This window comes from Eptesicus fuscus, chromosome 6 (assembly GCF_027574615.1).
Source record: "Eptesicus fuscus isolate TK198812 chromosome 6, DD_ASM_mEF_20220401, whole genome shotgun sequence".
NCBI lineage: Eukaryota > Metazoa > Chordata > Mammalia > Chiroptera > Vespertilionidae > Eptesicus > Eptesicus fuscus.
The window spans coordinates 52,610,332-52,626,977 of record NC_072478.1 but is presented as its reverse complement, the minus strand read 5'-3'; the positions used below and the strand labels follow the sequence as shown (position 1 = coordinate 52,626,977).

Genomic DNA, 16,646 nt, shown 5'->3' with positions numbered 1-16,646 from the left:
GGTTCCAACTCAATATTATAAATAAGGCATAAAAATGTATTTAATTTGGGCTGCTTTGTTCGTAATAAAGCATGTCCCACCTAAAAAAAAATGTATTTAATTTTGCTGACTTTTTATTTCACTTCTAACCTATCTAATTTGTTTCTTGGATGTGATTTTTTTTTCTAGGTTACTTGCCTGCAAGACTTTTTTGGTGATGATGATGTTTTCATTGCATGTGGACCTGAAAAATTCCGTTATGCCCAAGATGACTTTGTCCTGGATCACAGCGGTAAGGCAGTTCATGGACCACCTCTGTGACCCTGAAGCAGGGCTTTGGGATGTAGTGCTGCACTTGGGGCATGTTAAGTGGTCCTTAGCCCATCTTTGAAGAAAGATGGCATTGGCAGCACTCTCTTTGAATTAATGGAAGTAGAGAATAAAATCAGAGTATTTACCTAGTTGTGAAAAAAACAACAACAACTAATCCCAAGTCAATAGTTAAGTAAATTTCATTTTTAGCAATTTTGTTTTATCTCTTTACTGCATTGTTTTGCCTTAGAAATGAATTTCCTGCCCTCTTTCAGAATGGGGGCTGGTTGTGCTACCTTAATTGTATGGATAGTGTTGAACTTGAAACAGTTGTACATTTTCCATATCCATAAAGAGATAAAAAATAATAACTAAGTTGTTAATGATTTTTATCTTACTGTTTTGTTTATAACTTTAGAAAAGCAATAACATGTATTGTTTATATATGCAGAAAAATAATGCAATTTTCATTGATGGGGTAGGATAATTCTTTTCTTTTTATTTTAGCCAATAGATGGAGTTTTCAATTAATTAGCAATAACCTTGATAATTTCCAATGTTATAGTTTCTGGAAATATTGCTTTAAATTTAAACCTATTACAGTAATGGTGATTATTTCCACCAGTGAAATCAGTTTCATCTGTAACAAGGTAAAATCATACAGGCATAACATTTTACAGAGAAGAGGAATATTAGAAATACAATCTCATGCTTTAAGTTCATGAATGAGGGAAGTTTTTCAAAAATTAGACTCAGGGGGACTCCTTCCATTTGTAGTGATTCTGACAGTCCAGAATTAGAGAAGCATATTACCAAATAAATATGACGATCCATTGACTTTTAAAAATTCAAGATGGTCCATTCTGTAGAACCAAACTTCCTATGCGATCCCCTCTGCCTCATCCTCCCTCTTTCACAGTTGCCTCGGGGAGATTTATGTACCTTGTGCTTGTGGTTCATTGATCTCCTTTTTTGTTTTCCTGTTGTATCTCTCACGGCTGCCACATTTCTTTGAGTGTTTCTGTACTGTCCTACATAATCTCTTGGACAGCCCTGCTTTAAACTGGTAATATGACTGCAAAGTCCTTAAAGAATTGCAGGTGATGTCCTTTCCTAAGACCCAGGTAACGTTCTCCCCGATTCTCAGGGATGATTAAGGTTGCACAAAACATGCATTTACATGTCATCTGTATTTTATATCTTTCTTGATGTTAGCATAATTTCATTTCACAGTACTTCTTTGATGTCCATCTTGGTCATTTTGAAAGCTGAGACACTGAAACTCAATGCTATGCTCTAGGGTTACAAAGTTAATTTGATTAACAACAAAAACAACAATAACGAAACATGTATTGAGCACTTGCTGTGTACACGCCAGCGTTGTACTCCGTTGACATATATGCTGTAAACATTCCTAAGCTAGTTGGATCATTGGTAGTTTTAGCTACAGAAAGACTCGTTAGAGAGAAGTGGAAGCTACTGGTTGCTTCCCTCTCAATGGCTAATTCATGAACCTTCTGCAAACTGGGGTGACAATAGTGGCCTTTTCACAAGATTCTGTGAGGATTAAATGAGTTCAGATATAAAGCAATTAGAAGGGTACTTGGTTACATAGTATGTGCTATGCTGTTGTTCATATTGTTATTATACCACCACCATCAGGTCTCAAAATTTTGCAATGGAAGCAGGTCTCAGACCTAATTCTCCCAAGGGTACACTTATTAGGAGGCAACGTTTTTTTCAAAGTCAGCCATTTAACTTGGGTTGTAATCTTGATGAAATCCCAACTCTGTCCTGTTAGATTCCTCACAACGTCTTGCATTAATTAACACCAGTTAACCTAGTCTTAGTCAAGTAACACAACCCTCAGAGCTGGAAGCAGGACTCAGATTCCTAATCCTGGGCTGTAGTTCTGAGCTTCTAGTACTGGCTCTGTAGGTTTAGATATCCTGCTCATAAGAGTGGCAGTGCCTTTAAGATGTTTCTGACTCATTCACACACCACTCCCTTCAATGGTGGAATATTTAGTAACATCCAAAGGCTGATTAACTGAACTGAAGTTGCTACAGCCCCCTCCCTGGGAGGTTTTGATTGGAGTCTTTCAAATGCTAACCATTGTCCCCTGGTGTGTATATGCCTGATTAGTGTATTTCACATGTTAATTTATTGCCCCTGAGGTATCCATTAAAACCAACCCACATTTCAATCATCTTACATAAATTGAAATATTTTAATGCAAATTACAGACAGTATGTTATCTAATTTAATCCTTAGAACAATCCTGTGATGCAGATTTTATTTTTATGCCATTTCAAGGGGGGGAAAATGAGATTTAGAGTCTAACCATAGTCCCCCTAGTTCTGTAGTCCGCAAACCGGCTTGCGAGCCAGCCACGTGTGGCTCTTTGGCCCCTTGAGTGTGGCTCTTCCACAAACTACCACAGCCTGGGCGAGTCTATTTTGAAGAAGTGGCGTTAGAAGAAGTTTAAGTTTAAAAAATTTGGTTCTCAAAAGAAATTTCAATCAATGTACTGTTGATATTTGGCTCTGTTGACTAATGAGTTTGCCGACCACTGCCCTAGTTGACCAAGTCAAATCCATGATTCATCCAAAATCTGTCATGAATTTAAAAGCTATGTTCTTAATTATTCCAGTCAGAACTGCTTACGTTAGCTGTAATTAGCTCTGATACCCTACATGTTATTTGGCTATTTATGGGAAGACCAAAGTTACTGTTTAAAGTTAGTTTCCTCCTGTTTCGTGCTCCACACTTTGGAAAGATGGGACAGGAAGGGGTTCATGAATTGGGGTTCTACATACCCTTTCAACATACGTTCAAGATTTGGAAAGAATAATAAAAGTGTAGCTTCTGCCTACCCATGCTGCGTCTAAACACCATTGCACGTGTTTAGGTTAGGATTTGTGTGTATATCAAGTTAGGACACTGGGCTGTCTGTGTCCATCTGGAATAATGAGGTGATGTTAAAGGTGTGTAGTCTCAAGGTGTACTTTTCGGATGGTAATAGAAAAATGATCAGGTAATGGTTCCAGGCAGGCAACTGCTTTCCCATGTGACCTTCCTCTGGCTAGTATTAACACCAGATCTATTGAATGCACTTTGCTTCCTTTCTAGAATGCCGTGTCTTGAAGTCATCGTATTCTCGCTCCTCAGCTAAGTATTCTGGATCCAAGAGCCCTGGGCCCTCTCGTCGCAGCAAGTCACCAGCCTCAGGTAGTGAATGGGGGAGGAATGAGGGCCAAGGAGAGGCATCTCACTCTCCTTTTGTTTTCTTCAATGATTCTGGATCCTTGGTCTTCCCACTGCTTGTATGCAGCCAGGTTCCAGAACAGGTTCCATGATTTTTAAAACGAAAAGTTGAAGTCTGTTTCTCAAAGTTGTAGTTAAGTCGCCTAAGAAACTGGCTTGTTTTGTTCTGACACATTTGTTTTAGAACAATCTTATTAGCCCACTTCTTCTTCTGAGAAGTTTCACATTTGACCACATTTGCATTTTAAATGGTGTGCTGTATGATTGTGGACATTTTCTTCTCTTGTCAATTTAAACCTCACACATACACACACCTGGCATAACAACGTATTTACTCGATAGGTTTCCACAGGCTTTTCCTTCATCACGCAATTTAATAGTAGCAGCGACTCTTCTTGGAAAGAAGTGCTTTACTTGTGTAAGAGTCAGACTTCACTGTACTTCAGCTTCTCTCAGGCCCTATGCCCATAGACTTGTCATCATTTTGACTCTTTTGGCTTTTAAAAAATATAAAAACGTCCATAAACATCTTGATGTATCAATCCTACAAGCTTTGTTTATCGTGTAATCATGAATAGCTTAGCTGATCTTACCGGGGCAGGGAATCGTTTTTTTCTGCCAAGGCCCATCTGGATCTTCACCTTATAATGTAATTCTCAGGCCCTATAAAATTCTAAACTTAAAAATTAGCCTGCTATATTTGGTCACACATTTTAATTAACTCACCCCCAATGCCTTGGCAGGGCCTGGCCCAATGATTTCTCAGGCCTTATGTGTCCCGTGGGCCGGACGCTCCCCACCCTTGGGAAAGGCTTGTGAAAAACCATGATTTCACGTGTGGGCCATCTAGAATATGTGAAAGTAGAATCAACAACTGTCTCAAGCATCGAACTTTTTATAAAATACTGCGTTTGGGGGACCATTTTCCTTTTCCCTGCTTCCCCCTTCAGCACCCACCCTACTTTCTCTGGGCTGGGTTGGTTCACCCTTCTGTTTGTGTGCAAGTTTAAACCTGCTGAATAACTGCTCTCCTTGCTGTCTCCTCCTCCTCCTCCTCCTCTGTGTATACTGAATGTGCACAGTAAAGAGGGGTGGCCCCTACTCCAGTGCCTACTCTACAGCCAAATCCCCAGGTGAGCCATGGTTAGTATGGCTTTGTCACTCAGCTGAGTTTCTGTTGTTGTCGTTTGCCACATTTCCTTTGCTCCATTTCCATGACTGTATCTGGCTGGTCCCAGTGTGCCTCTGTGCAGTACGCTATGCTTCACAGTACGGAGGACGCTGCAGCCTCCCTTACCTACAGGAGAACCAGTCGTTGTCAGAAGGTCGCCAAGTGCCTGTCTGTGTGTAGTCACAGTCCTAAGCGATGGAGGAGGCACAGTGCCTCGCGGGGGTTAGTTGCTAGTCAAATTTGGAAAATATCCTGTTGAAAAAGATTAAAGTTTGTTGGTAATGTGAAAATGGCCACAGACACAATTGTACTATTCTGTTGTCCTCGCCTTCTTCCCGACCTAGAGCTTAATAGGCTCAATACTTCCTTTCTCTTCCGAAAAGAGTAGACAGATATGAGTATTTTTAACTGAAAGCATCTTTCTGCTGTTAAGCTTATTCGATGCTTTCTGTAAGTATCTCACACTGGGAAAGCTAACATAGTAGGAAATTTGCATAAAGGAACTGAACTGAGCTTACCATATGGAAGATGTAGATTTTTGTCAGGTTCTTAGCTTTCATTTAGTGATAGGTTTACAGGTGCTTATCCTATAGTAAAATAACAAAATAAAAGTGGGGAGAGTGTTTCCAGAATCAGGTATTATGATGATTCCAAGTTTGTCTCCCTGAGGTCGAAAGGGAAATTAACATACTGAACTGAAAGCATGTTTCATAGCCACATTTGTCTTTCAGACCAAATGCTTCATAAGATCTATATATATAAAAGCCTAAGCAAGCAGTCGACCATTTGACCAGTTGACCAATAGACCAGTAGCTATGACGCACACTGACCGCCAGGGGGCAGATGCTCCGATCGGTAGGTTAGTTTGCTGCTGGGGTTCAGCTGATTGGGACTGGGCGAGACAGGCTGGACACGCCCTGGAACTCTCCCTGAATCCCTCCCTGACCTGCCAACCTCCTGTGGCCCCTCCCCAACTCCTGGCCCCATTGCCCTGATCAGGACTGGGTGAGATGGGCCAGATAAGCCCTGGAGCCCTCCCTGGCCCCGATCTTGCACTGGTGGGGTCCCAGATTGCAAAAAGGTGCAGGCCAAGCCAAGGGACCCCACCAGTGCATGAATTTATGCACTGGGCCTCTAGTAGTCTAATGCATACATCTTTTTACATTGAATTGAATTTGGAATGCTTAGTAATTGATTCAAGAATCATCGCATTCCAGTACCCCAAATTTTTAATAGTCCATGTTTGGATTTGGGTTAATAGAATAGATCTTACATAAGTAAAAGGTGTGAGATTTTTTTAAAAAAAAAATACATTTTTATTGATTTCAGAGAGGAAGGGAGAGGGGAGAGAAAGAGAGAAACATCAATGATGAGAATCATTGATTGGCTGCCTCCTGCACGTCCCCACACTGGGGATCAAGCCTGCAACCCAGGCATGTGCCCTGACTGTGTTATCGAACCCCGACCTCCTGGTTCATAGGTCGACGCTCAACCACTGAGCCACGTCTGCAGGGCAGGTGTGAGATTTTTAAAATCACCTTTCAGAGGGCAAGCGGCTTCTTTGTAAGAGATTAACCTCACCACACAATGCAGTTCTAGAAAACTGAGACCCCAGTCAGTTGCTGGGACTTCACTGTGATTCTGAAGGAAGTTGCTAAGCAGGGATGGGCAAAAGTAGGTTTACAGTTGTTCGTATGGAGAAAGACATGCAAGTTATGATTATTACAATAGCTTTATTCACTCCAAAGAATGTCACAATGCTGGACCTGGAGATTATTATGTTAGGTGAAATAAGCCAGTCAGTCAGAGAAAGACAAACCATCACATGATCTTACTTATATGTAGAATCTCATGAACAGAATAAACTGACCAACAAATAGGTCTGTATTTACTAATATTGTGTTCTCTTCCCCACTTCCAGCAAGGAAAGAGTTTTGTATTATTAAAAGCCACAGTACCCAGAAGTATAACTTGCTTTTATAGACTGCTTCAACTGTGGCCTACCTCTTAACCATTTAAAAAACTCCAGGGGACTGCTTGGAATTTCAAACAGAGCTAGTGACTTTGTAAAAATAATATTGTACTTTTTCAATCTTGGGACAGAAATATTCCCATGAGTGTTGTGGTTGACTGCATTCCTCATCCAAACTCTAATTTATTGTAATAGCAAAATAGTGTGTAAGAAGCACATAGAAGTTAATCTGGAAAACATAAGTGGGTAATAGTTACCATAATTGGAGCCTTCATAATTCTCCCTTTAGGTTTCTAGCTTGTGATGCTTTCATAATTAACCAGTATTTTAAAAAGTATTCAGAGAAACCCTAACCAGTTTGGCTCAGTGGATAGAACATCGGCCTGCGGACTGAAGGGTCCCAGGTTCGATTCCGGTCAAGGGCATGTACCTTGGTTGCGGGCATATCCCCAGTAGGGGGTGTGCAGGAGGCAACTGATCGATGTTTCTCTCTCATTGATGTTTCTAACTCTCTATCCCTCTCCCTTCCTCTCTGAAAAAAAAATCAATAAAATATATTTTTTAAAAAGTATTCAGAGAAAACAAGCAAACAGTAAAGTCCCCAGGTTTATTTCTTACCTGAAGTTGAGGGAGGAGGATAGAAGCCTCACTTTGGGAGAGAATCAGGGGCGTAATGGAGGTGTGGGAGCATCACAATGCCGCTGGTCCTTGCGCACCTCCCAGTGGGCGGCAGCAGTGTCAGGGAGTAGCCCTGCCCCATGTCCCATCCCCTCCCAAAGACCGGACAAATGTGCAAGTAAGGGATACTAAGGACTACTCATTAGAGAACATGTTTGGAACCTTCCAAATGCTATCAGGAATTTAGAGGGCTCCATGTGACAGTGTCTCTTTAGGATGAGAGTTATTTGGGGGGGGGGGGATGTGGACATGTAGGTATGGACAGCAGTTAAACCCTGGCAGTGAGTTTCCTTAAGAAACCCTGTTTAGGCCAGGGGTGTACTGTTAGGGAGATTGGTCTGCTACACAGATCACCATTGACAGGAATTTATTTTTTCTCCTTTAGTCCCTTTTCTATCTCCATTCCAAGGAAGGCTTTGATATTAGTGTGGTGTCTGAATATTACTGAGAGCTAACAGCACTTACTGTGTAGGAACTGGTGGCCAATACAGATTGCTGTGTGGTACGTAGGGAAAAAGATCTAGGCTCACAGCAACTCTACTAGTTCATTGTCCATAATCATCTCTATTTTATGTGAATTCCTACCACCAGTTCCCTTTAAAGAGAATTTTAAAAAGCTATAACATTAATTGAAATGTAACTTAATTGACAAAAAATCAGGGCTGTTGAATACTCTTAAAAGTTTTTAATTAATTGGATAGTTACTTGTTTTGTACTTGCACTCTAAATACCCACGTACATTTGTTAAGAAAATGTAGATAACTGATAATTATTTTGAGTAGTTTTAAATTAGAAAAAAATTAAAGTTTGGTAATTCAAAAGTAAATAGAACAATTTTTCGTTTTCACTGAATTTTTTTTTAATCCTCACTGGAGGACATTGCAATCTGTATTGGCCACCAGTTCCTACACAGTAATTAATTAAAGTCAGTTAATTAATTGACTTTTAGAGAGAGGGGATGGGAGAGAGGAGAAGAGACTCAGAGAGAGAGAGAGGGAGAGGGAGAGAGAGAGAGAGATTCAGACAGTCATCTATATGAGAGAGAAATATTGATTGGTTGCCTACTGTATATGCCCCAACTGGGGATTGAACCCACAACCTAGTTATGTGCCCTGACTGGGGATCAAACCCTCAACCCTTCGGTGTACAGGATGACACTCCAACCAACTGAGCCACCCAGCCAGGTCTTCACTGAATTTTTAAAATGAGCAATACATAAGCAAACATGACTTCATGGATCCCTATCAACCCCTGTGGACCTAGGATTTATCTAATCCCAAATACCAGACCCAGGACTTCTACCTCCACCTAAGGACTGGTACTCATCTTTTTTTTTTTTTTATTGTGTTTGTAATATCTGATTGGTTGTTTTTTTTGTAAATATATATTTTATTGATTTCAGAGAGGAAGGGAGAAGGAGAGAGAGACATCAATGATGTGAGAGAATCATAGATTGGCTGCCTCCTGCACGCTCCCTACTGGGGATCGAGCCCTGCAACCCAGGCATGTGCCCTTGACAGTAATCGAACCCGGGACCCTTCTGTCTTCAGGCTGACACTCTATCCACTGAGCCAAATCAGCTAGGGCTGGTGTTCACCTTCTTAAATCACCTAGTCAGGACCTTTATGACTGCATTTTGCTTTTTATACATATTAGCATCATTTAAAATAATAGGTGTCTGCTTTCTCATATTAAAAAAAGAAAAGGAGATGCACTTTGCTTTCCTTTCCGTAGAGATGAATGGCGATTTTGATCTACTTTGGGCAAAAGCATTAAAGATTCATGATAAAAAAGGGTTATAAATACTCCTTAGAAAAGAAAAAAAATTACACCAATATTTGATGTTAACTACCCGCTCTGTGAAATTACAGCAGACATAGATCCAGGGGAATCAATTAGGAATAAGCATGAGTCATGTGGAACTGTGTAGCGAGCGTTTTGTAGTGTAGGCTCTGCGACCTGCCGTCCCCTGGAGCAGCAGTGGCCGCATTCTTCCAAGCATAGGCTCTGAATTGAACTTTCAGCCTGAGAAGTATGTGGAAGTTTGGAGGAGGGTGTATAAGATAAAACAACAAAACAAAAACAACAACAAAACAACAACGTCAAATTTGCTAAATGATGGGGAAGTTAATCTGCGAAGAAAAGAAAATGAATTAGAAATAACTAGTCTAGATTAAAAAAAGTTGAAGAATGTTTTTGTGTGGCCTTCAAACAAATAAGTAGATATTACAAGGAAAATGACCATTAATTTTCTTTTTCCATTAATAATGCACTTAGAAAATGTGTTTGGATTATGGTGGAACTGATTTGGGGGAGCCATAGAAAGTCTTGATTATTCAGGCTGATATATATATATGACAAGATAGCGGATATTGGAGGTTATGAGATAATTTGCATAGGAAACCATTACAAAGATAACACTCATTCATCCCTACCCTTGCTGGTAGGCAGGATATATGGACAAGTTCTCAGTCTCATCTCTAGTTCTATAATGTTCTATATCTTTGTCTATGTCACCGTTGGAAAGCTATTACTGAAAATAATCCTAGCTCCACTCCTTATTTGTCTAATACTTTGTCTGTAATACAATACGATGTGTTGCTCTTGCTTTTTGCTGGTTTGCCATCTGCTTTGAGCTTTAAATGAATGGAAGCTTCATGCATGTGCTTAGTGTTTGGACACGGTCTGATTGTCTTGAGTTTTCAGTGACCTCTGATTCCTTTGTGTCTCCTGGTCAGTTAATGGAACTCCCAGCAGCCAGCTCTCCACCCCTAAATCTACGAAATCCTCCAGTTCCTCTCCAACTAGCCCAGGAAGTTTCAGAGGATTAAAGGTATGAAATAGTCTATGTGGCATGTCTGTATGACTTTGGTATTTTGAGTTGCATAGTTGAATAGTTTAATTTGTTCAGGGGCTTGGGTGCAGTCACAACTCGAGAAGGAAAGAGGTCGGGATTTGGAGCCAAAAAGACATGGCTTTGCATCCTGTATCCGCTTTCATTTTGTAATGTTGGCCAACTTGATTAACTCTTCTGAGCTGAACTGTTCACTTACCTGAAATGGGATTAGAAGGTTGTGGTTAGGATTGAAGGTAACATGGCAAAATACTGTCAGTAGTAGTTTTCCTGTTATTAGCAAAATGACTGGTAATGATGAAGCCTTGGAGAACTCAAAGATTCTTCTTAAAACCTCATTTTGAATCACGACTTTAATATTGCTAACATAGTTTGGCCTTGCATTTATAACTACTTATATACACAGGTAGTAACACAAAAACCAATATATTCATTTTGGTGAAGAACTTAGAAGTAAATGTTAAGTTTTGAATGTGATGTCCTTATATAAACAGTAAGTTAACATGATTACCAGTTGGTTTCATAGGCATTTTATCTAATAGGGAGAAAAATTATGAGTAAAAGCAAAGGTGAAAAATTTCAACAAGCTTAATTTGACTTAGTAGCTCTCAACAATTTAAATTTACAAGAGAAAATGTTCCTGGTAAAGTAGCAATAAATTGTTGAGGTTAAAGAGGGACAGTTTCCTTCTGTAGAAACAGTCAGATTGTCTTTGTGAGGACTTTATGGGAATGTACTCTGAGAATAACCTAAATACATAGAGTGCCGTCTGTGTATATGTGAATGTGTACATTAACTTTCATGCTCCTGGCGTGTTGGGTTTGACAGTGGAAATATTACCATGAGGAATGCATTCTCCAGAATCGGTTAGTATCATCTGAGTGTTTGTTTTTTTTAAGGATGATGAAAAATGTTTTTCCTTAGTGAATTACCTGGTGAAACACCATCCTCCCCCCCACTTTGAATGAATGAGGAATGAGAACTCGCCAAGTGGGGCATCCTGACCCCTTCAGAGCCGTGAGTTCTGTGGTTCCCCTACTTCTCAAAGGGTTTTATTCTCCCTCTGACTCTGAAGTTTTCTCATCCTGCCCTAAGAATGTTGTGTCTACCCCAGAGTGAACTTGCATGGTTCTCATTTAAGTGCCTGAAATTTTAAAAAAAGAAATTTTGTCCAGAAAAAGACAGACTGTTTTTGTGTCTCCTTGCTTCTGTTGATTGGCAGGATTTGGACTGAGGCCAGTAGTAAGTTTGGGATTGGAAGTCCCTAGCGCTCACCTACCTCTGCGTGCTGGGCGCGCCTTGTATTTATAACAGCCAGGCGTTTTCTGAAGCGCTGAATTGGCATAGGTCAGTTCACAGTCGGATGCCAATGGGGTTCCGAACCGTCAATGCCAAAAGACATCATGTAAATTATAAGTTCCCTATAATTTAAGTATTTTTAGCTTTTCTTTCCCAACTTATTTTTCCCCAGAATAGATCAAAGGTGCACTGTTTTTAATTTGCGTAACTTTCAAGAGAACCAAAATAAAAATAAATACGAGTTGATTCACCTTTTTTCTAGTTTCAGTTGTCTTATCATTTGTTGAAGCAAAAGCAAGTGGCTCCTAGTGCTGGTAATTGTTAACCCAACATGAGCTGTCTGGTGAGCCTGTGCAAAGTCATTTGGGATTTTCCTCCGGGCCGTTGCTCCAGGCAGGGCTGGGATCCTTGACCTAAGGCTGGTACTTCAGTACCCGCTTACCAAGGGTCGTGGTCATTTTCCCCTTTTATGTTATCCACTAGGGACCCGGTGCACGAAGATTCATGCACGGGGGGTGGGTCCCTCAGCTCGACCTGCACCCTCTCCAATCTGGGAGCCCTCAGGGGAGCCCTCTCCAATCCGGGAGTTTCTGTCTGTCTTTGCAATCATATGAGCGAATTGTCTGAGACCCCAACCCAGTTTGGTTTGGTGCTCACAGAATAATAGAGGTCTTTTTTTTTTTTTTCTTTGCTCCATTGGTGGAGATTTCCTAGAAGTTTCAGGATATCTTCCCTTTAATTTTTCCTAGACACTCTGACTTTACTTATGTCTCCCACCTTTGCTTTCCCTCCATCCCCCATCAGCAACAGTAACCTGCTCCAGGCTCACTTTGCTCTAGTGTCTAGAAGATCCCGCAACGTGTCTGCCACCAGAACTATGATTCCCAGCATTCCTGGTGCTCCCTGCACTCTGGGTTTCCACTTCCAGTCCAGGGGCTGCCACCAGAACTACGATTCCCAGAATTCATGGTGTTTCCCGTGTTCTTGGTTCCCGCTTCCAGTCCAGGGGCTGCACAAAGGAAAAGGACTGTGAACTCCAGCCGTCCCTAGGCTGAGCTGATAGGACCGGACACTCCAGTGGTGTCTCCAAGACCCTGGCCGCTTGGTGCTGGCATGCGCATGTGCACACTGCTCACAGGCTCTAAGCAGGCAGGGTCTCAGGGACGCCCCCCCTCCCCCCCGGCCGCTCTGCGCCTGCATACCTCTGCAACCCCTACAGGCCCACCATCTTTGTTGGGTTAATTTGCATACTCGCTCCTGATTGGCTGTGGGGCGTCGTGGAGGTATGGTAAATTTACATATTTGTCTATTATTGGTGTAGATTGGTAACCTGGGCTCCCATCTTTCTTCTTGGTCCATCTTCAACTCTGAACCAACACAGTCCTTTTTGGTTGATGCCCCTGGGTCACTAGGTGCTGCTAGGTGCTCAGAGTGCACATCACTCCTTCACACATGCGTACAAATCCCACAGATCACTCACATTTCTGGATTGAAGATTCATGAAATTTTAAAAATGTGATGATTTGTATCATTGCTGAGACATTAGATCAGGCGTCCTCAAACTACGGCCTGCGGGCCACATGCGGGTGTTTTTGCCGTTTTGTTTTTTTATTTCAAAATAAGATATGTGCAGTGTGCATAGGAATTTGTTCATAGTTTTTTTTAAAACTATAGTCCGGCCCTCCAACGGTCTGAGGGACAGTGAACTGGCCCCCTGTTTAAAAAGTTTGAGGACCCCTGCATTAGATGATTAATCTCACTATGCTAAGTTTGTCTTAATTATTATAGTAACTTAGCATTTAGCACACAGGTCCCTTTGGGGCACACAGTAAATTCTGAAGGGTAACTTATTGATGTCAAGAAGAATAAAGGGAAATGTTGATTTCTGGAGGTAAAATAAAATTATCGGTAAGGTAGAGAGCAGAGATCTTTCCAGGCCCCTTCACCCACCCCCTCCTCCACCACACCTGAGCCCCGTGGGCTTTGCTAACAGCTGTGAAACCTCTGGGTTTTCTTTCTCTCATCTGTAAAATAAGGACGCTTGATTTTAAAGTACCTCTAAAAGTGCTAGGATTATAGTCTTTTTTTAAGTTGCCAGAAAACCTATCTAGGATGCTGGGGAGTCTATTTCTCATCTCACTTTAAAGCTGATGTAGAATCGCTGAATTTTACATCAGATATTAGCAGCTAAATGAGTCCCTGCCACACTGATCAGCTTTTAGGACACAATGCTGAACATCTCCACCCCTGCCTATTCCCACGGGTCGTGCCTCGTGGAAAATTCATCTCATTACCCTTCCCAGCAATCTGTGGTGCATATTGTCATCAGGATGAAAATCTGCCCTGGAAGAACTACAACTTAGTCATATGTTACTTACTGTACAAAATAACCCTAATTTCAATGTCATTGTAAAGCTCTAGTCAGCATCTGTCCACATTTGCATTATTCTCCCCATTCAGCAACATTACCAATGGAGAATTACAGATAATTACCATGTGTTAGTGCTATGCTTTTTCTTTCCCCTTCATTTAAAATCACCCATTAAGATCAATTAAGAGGGGATGTGAGACAACGGAGGACTGTTTTTCATGGGCTGAAACTTTTTACCACTATTTATCCTCGTTAGAAGCTTTATGGCTTTGGGGATAGATAATATTTTTCCAGAGAATCAGAGCATTGACAAAGCAAGTTAAGCTGGGATGGCGTGTGCAGGCGTCGACGCTCATGTCTCTCTGTCTGCTAGGACACAGCTTTAGGCAGATTTTATTTATTTATGTTTTACTATCTGGATTTTACTTTGTAGGGAATTTAAGCAAACAAGTCACAAGCAAGTAGAGTTTGGTGTTCTGCCACAATTTATCCCGCCTTTGTGCCAATTTCTGGGGATTGGTTTGGTGCTTTGGTGGGAACACTGGAAGAACTGAAAGTGAAAACAGAGTGACGGCGTAATGTTTAATCTCTGACCACAGTGTCGGTGGCATTTCTGTTTGCCCGTGGAAAAGGACGAGAGACGCCAAAGCAGCCCTCCCTCCACAAGAGCACTGGGCGTTTTCTCCGCCCTTCCCCTGAGGGGCAGACGTCCGCATCCAGAAAACGTCCCCGCTCTGCGGGCTGGACAGTCTGCAGAGGAAGCGAAGCTTCTTCAAATTGTAAAAAGTTGTTGCAGGACGGGAGCTTAAAAAATAACGTGGTGACTGAGTAATCAAGGTTCCGAGAGCCTTTAGGACCACTGAGAGCGAGCTGTACCTCGGTTATAATTTTTCAGTTTTGCTAGATAGTTACCTCAAACCATTGCACGTGAAACCTGGAAGTGGTCTCGGGTCTTTTAATGTAGTGTTCGTTTTATAGTTGGAGAAACGGGTTCAGAGATGTGATTCGCTCAAGATCCCAGTAGCCAGTGGGATCTCTGACCCTGTCAGGGTCTGTGTCCCTAACCTCTGGTTTCCCCCATCACTGGTGGGTCTGCATCAAGGACTCCAACACAGGCACCCCAGGGGGAAGCCCGTGTGGTTATTACGGAGGAGCTATGCCGGGCCAGTCTTTTAGGAGGAAGAGTGCTGGCCTGGGTTGCTTGCTGAGTTCCTGGGTTTAGTTCTGCACAAAAGCTCTGAATGAAAAAGGGTTGAGAGATTGGGAAAGGAACGAGTAGGGAAGGGTTGGGAAAGGGAGGGACAATCCGGAGTGGAGGAGAGGCTGGATGAAGGGGGGTGGAAAGATGGAGAACTCCTTTTGATAACTTTTCCCGGGAGACTTGGCGGCGGGGGGAGGTGGGGGGGGGCGCGGGGTTTCCTAAGAGGTATCTAATGAGAGCTCTTTTCACGTGAAATGGTCTGTCTATACTGTGTGCCCAGCACTTCGTCCTGACCCTATAAAGTTTTATAGTAAAATGCCAGCGCTCACAGTAGGTTAGGGGTATTGGCTTTCTTTGGAGCTGGGTATTGTCAACCTTGGCGGAGGTTGGAAACAGCATAGTCCAGGCCCAGCAAACGCATGGGTGAATGGATCTGAGCTAACGTTACATGGTGGGTCTGCAATGAGATCCCTGTTGTGAGGAGTGTGGTGGCATAGCTGGGATTGGAAAGCAGAACTCACGCTCATAACCATTACTAGCCTCCAAGGACACTGTGAGAAAACAAGACCAGTCTGTTAAACATGATTGGAAGCAACGCGGTCAGACCCAATGTTCACTAGGTGAGATGCTAGGGCCACCTGGCAAGTCTGCATTGGGCCCCTTCCCCAAAACCGAGGCCCTAGGTATTAGAATTTGGCTTTGCTTTTGTATGGACTTAGGGACTCTGGCTTTCCTGAAGGGCGATGCCACTCATGGTGATAGTCACCCGGAGAGGAGGCATTCTGCAGGCCAGGCATGAGCCACCTCCACACAGTGTTGCCATCAGGCACACGGGGAGCCCAAAGGCCTTTGCAGTAAGTCCAGTTCCTGCCACGTTGTTCTGGGCCCGTATCAAGAAGGTGATGGCTCGTCAGGACTCTGTTTTTCTTTTGCCCTCCTTCATAGTTAAAGCTTTCCGGAGTGCCCGAGTGCCTGGGATTGGTCTTGCTTGGCTAGTCACTTAGCTCTGTGACCTTGGGCAAGTCACGTAACCCTTCGTTATAAAAAGGGGAATAGGACCTGCAGCCCTCGGTTGAGATTAACTGGTTAAATATAGAAAAAGCCTCAGAATAGCTTTGTCATTCTTTCTTAGGGTTTTCCCAGATTCGGTTTTCTCATGAGGGAAGTTTCACGTACAACAAGAAATGGACATGCAGTGTTGTGTAGGAGAAGAAAAGAGAAAGCGAGACAAGTCAGACTCCAGATCTTATTACCACTTCTGCTTTATTACCACTTTCTATGAGGACTTTCCCTCCCAACTCTCTCTTTCCAGCCCTCTCTCCGTATTCCAATCCTACTAGTAATCTGTAGATAATTCTATTAGCTATAAGTTATCCCAAAAGTTAGCAGCTTAAAACAACAATAAAAGAAGATTTTTTTTTTTATTTTTTTTTTATCACACAGTTTTTGTGGGTCAGGAATTCAGGAGCAGCTTAACTGGCTGGTTCTGGCTAAGAATTTTGATGAGGTTGTTCGTCAAGATGTGCACGGGGGCTGCAGTCC

At 42.2% G+C, this 16,646-nt stretch overlaps 1 protein-coding gene across 5 annotated transcripts in view; it reads left to right on the top strand.

Moving 5' to 3' along the window:
* The window catches only part of DCLK2 (doublecortin like kinase 2), a 132,685-nt gene that overhangs the window by 77,620 nt on the left and 38,419 nt on the right, over nt 1–16,646 (top strand). For 3 of the 5 annotated variants that reach the window (XM_028151536.2, XM_008144003.3, XM_028151558.2), the window contains exons 3-5: nt 169–271; nt 3,424–3,522; nt 10,118–10,212. In XM_028151536.2, the coding sequence (XP_028007337.2) occupies nt 169–271; nt 3,424–3,522; nt 10,118–10,212 (297 nt within the window). Of the gene's footprint in view, nt 1–168; nt 272–3,423; nt 3,523–4,640; nt 4,692–10,117; nt 10,213–16,646 lie in introns of all 5 variants that reach the window. The other 2 variants (XM_028151532.2, XM_008143999.3) reach the window with 1 other exon arrangement.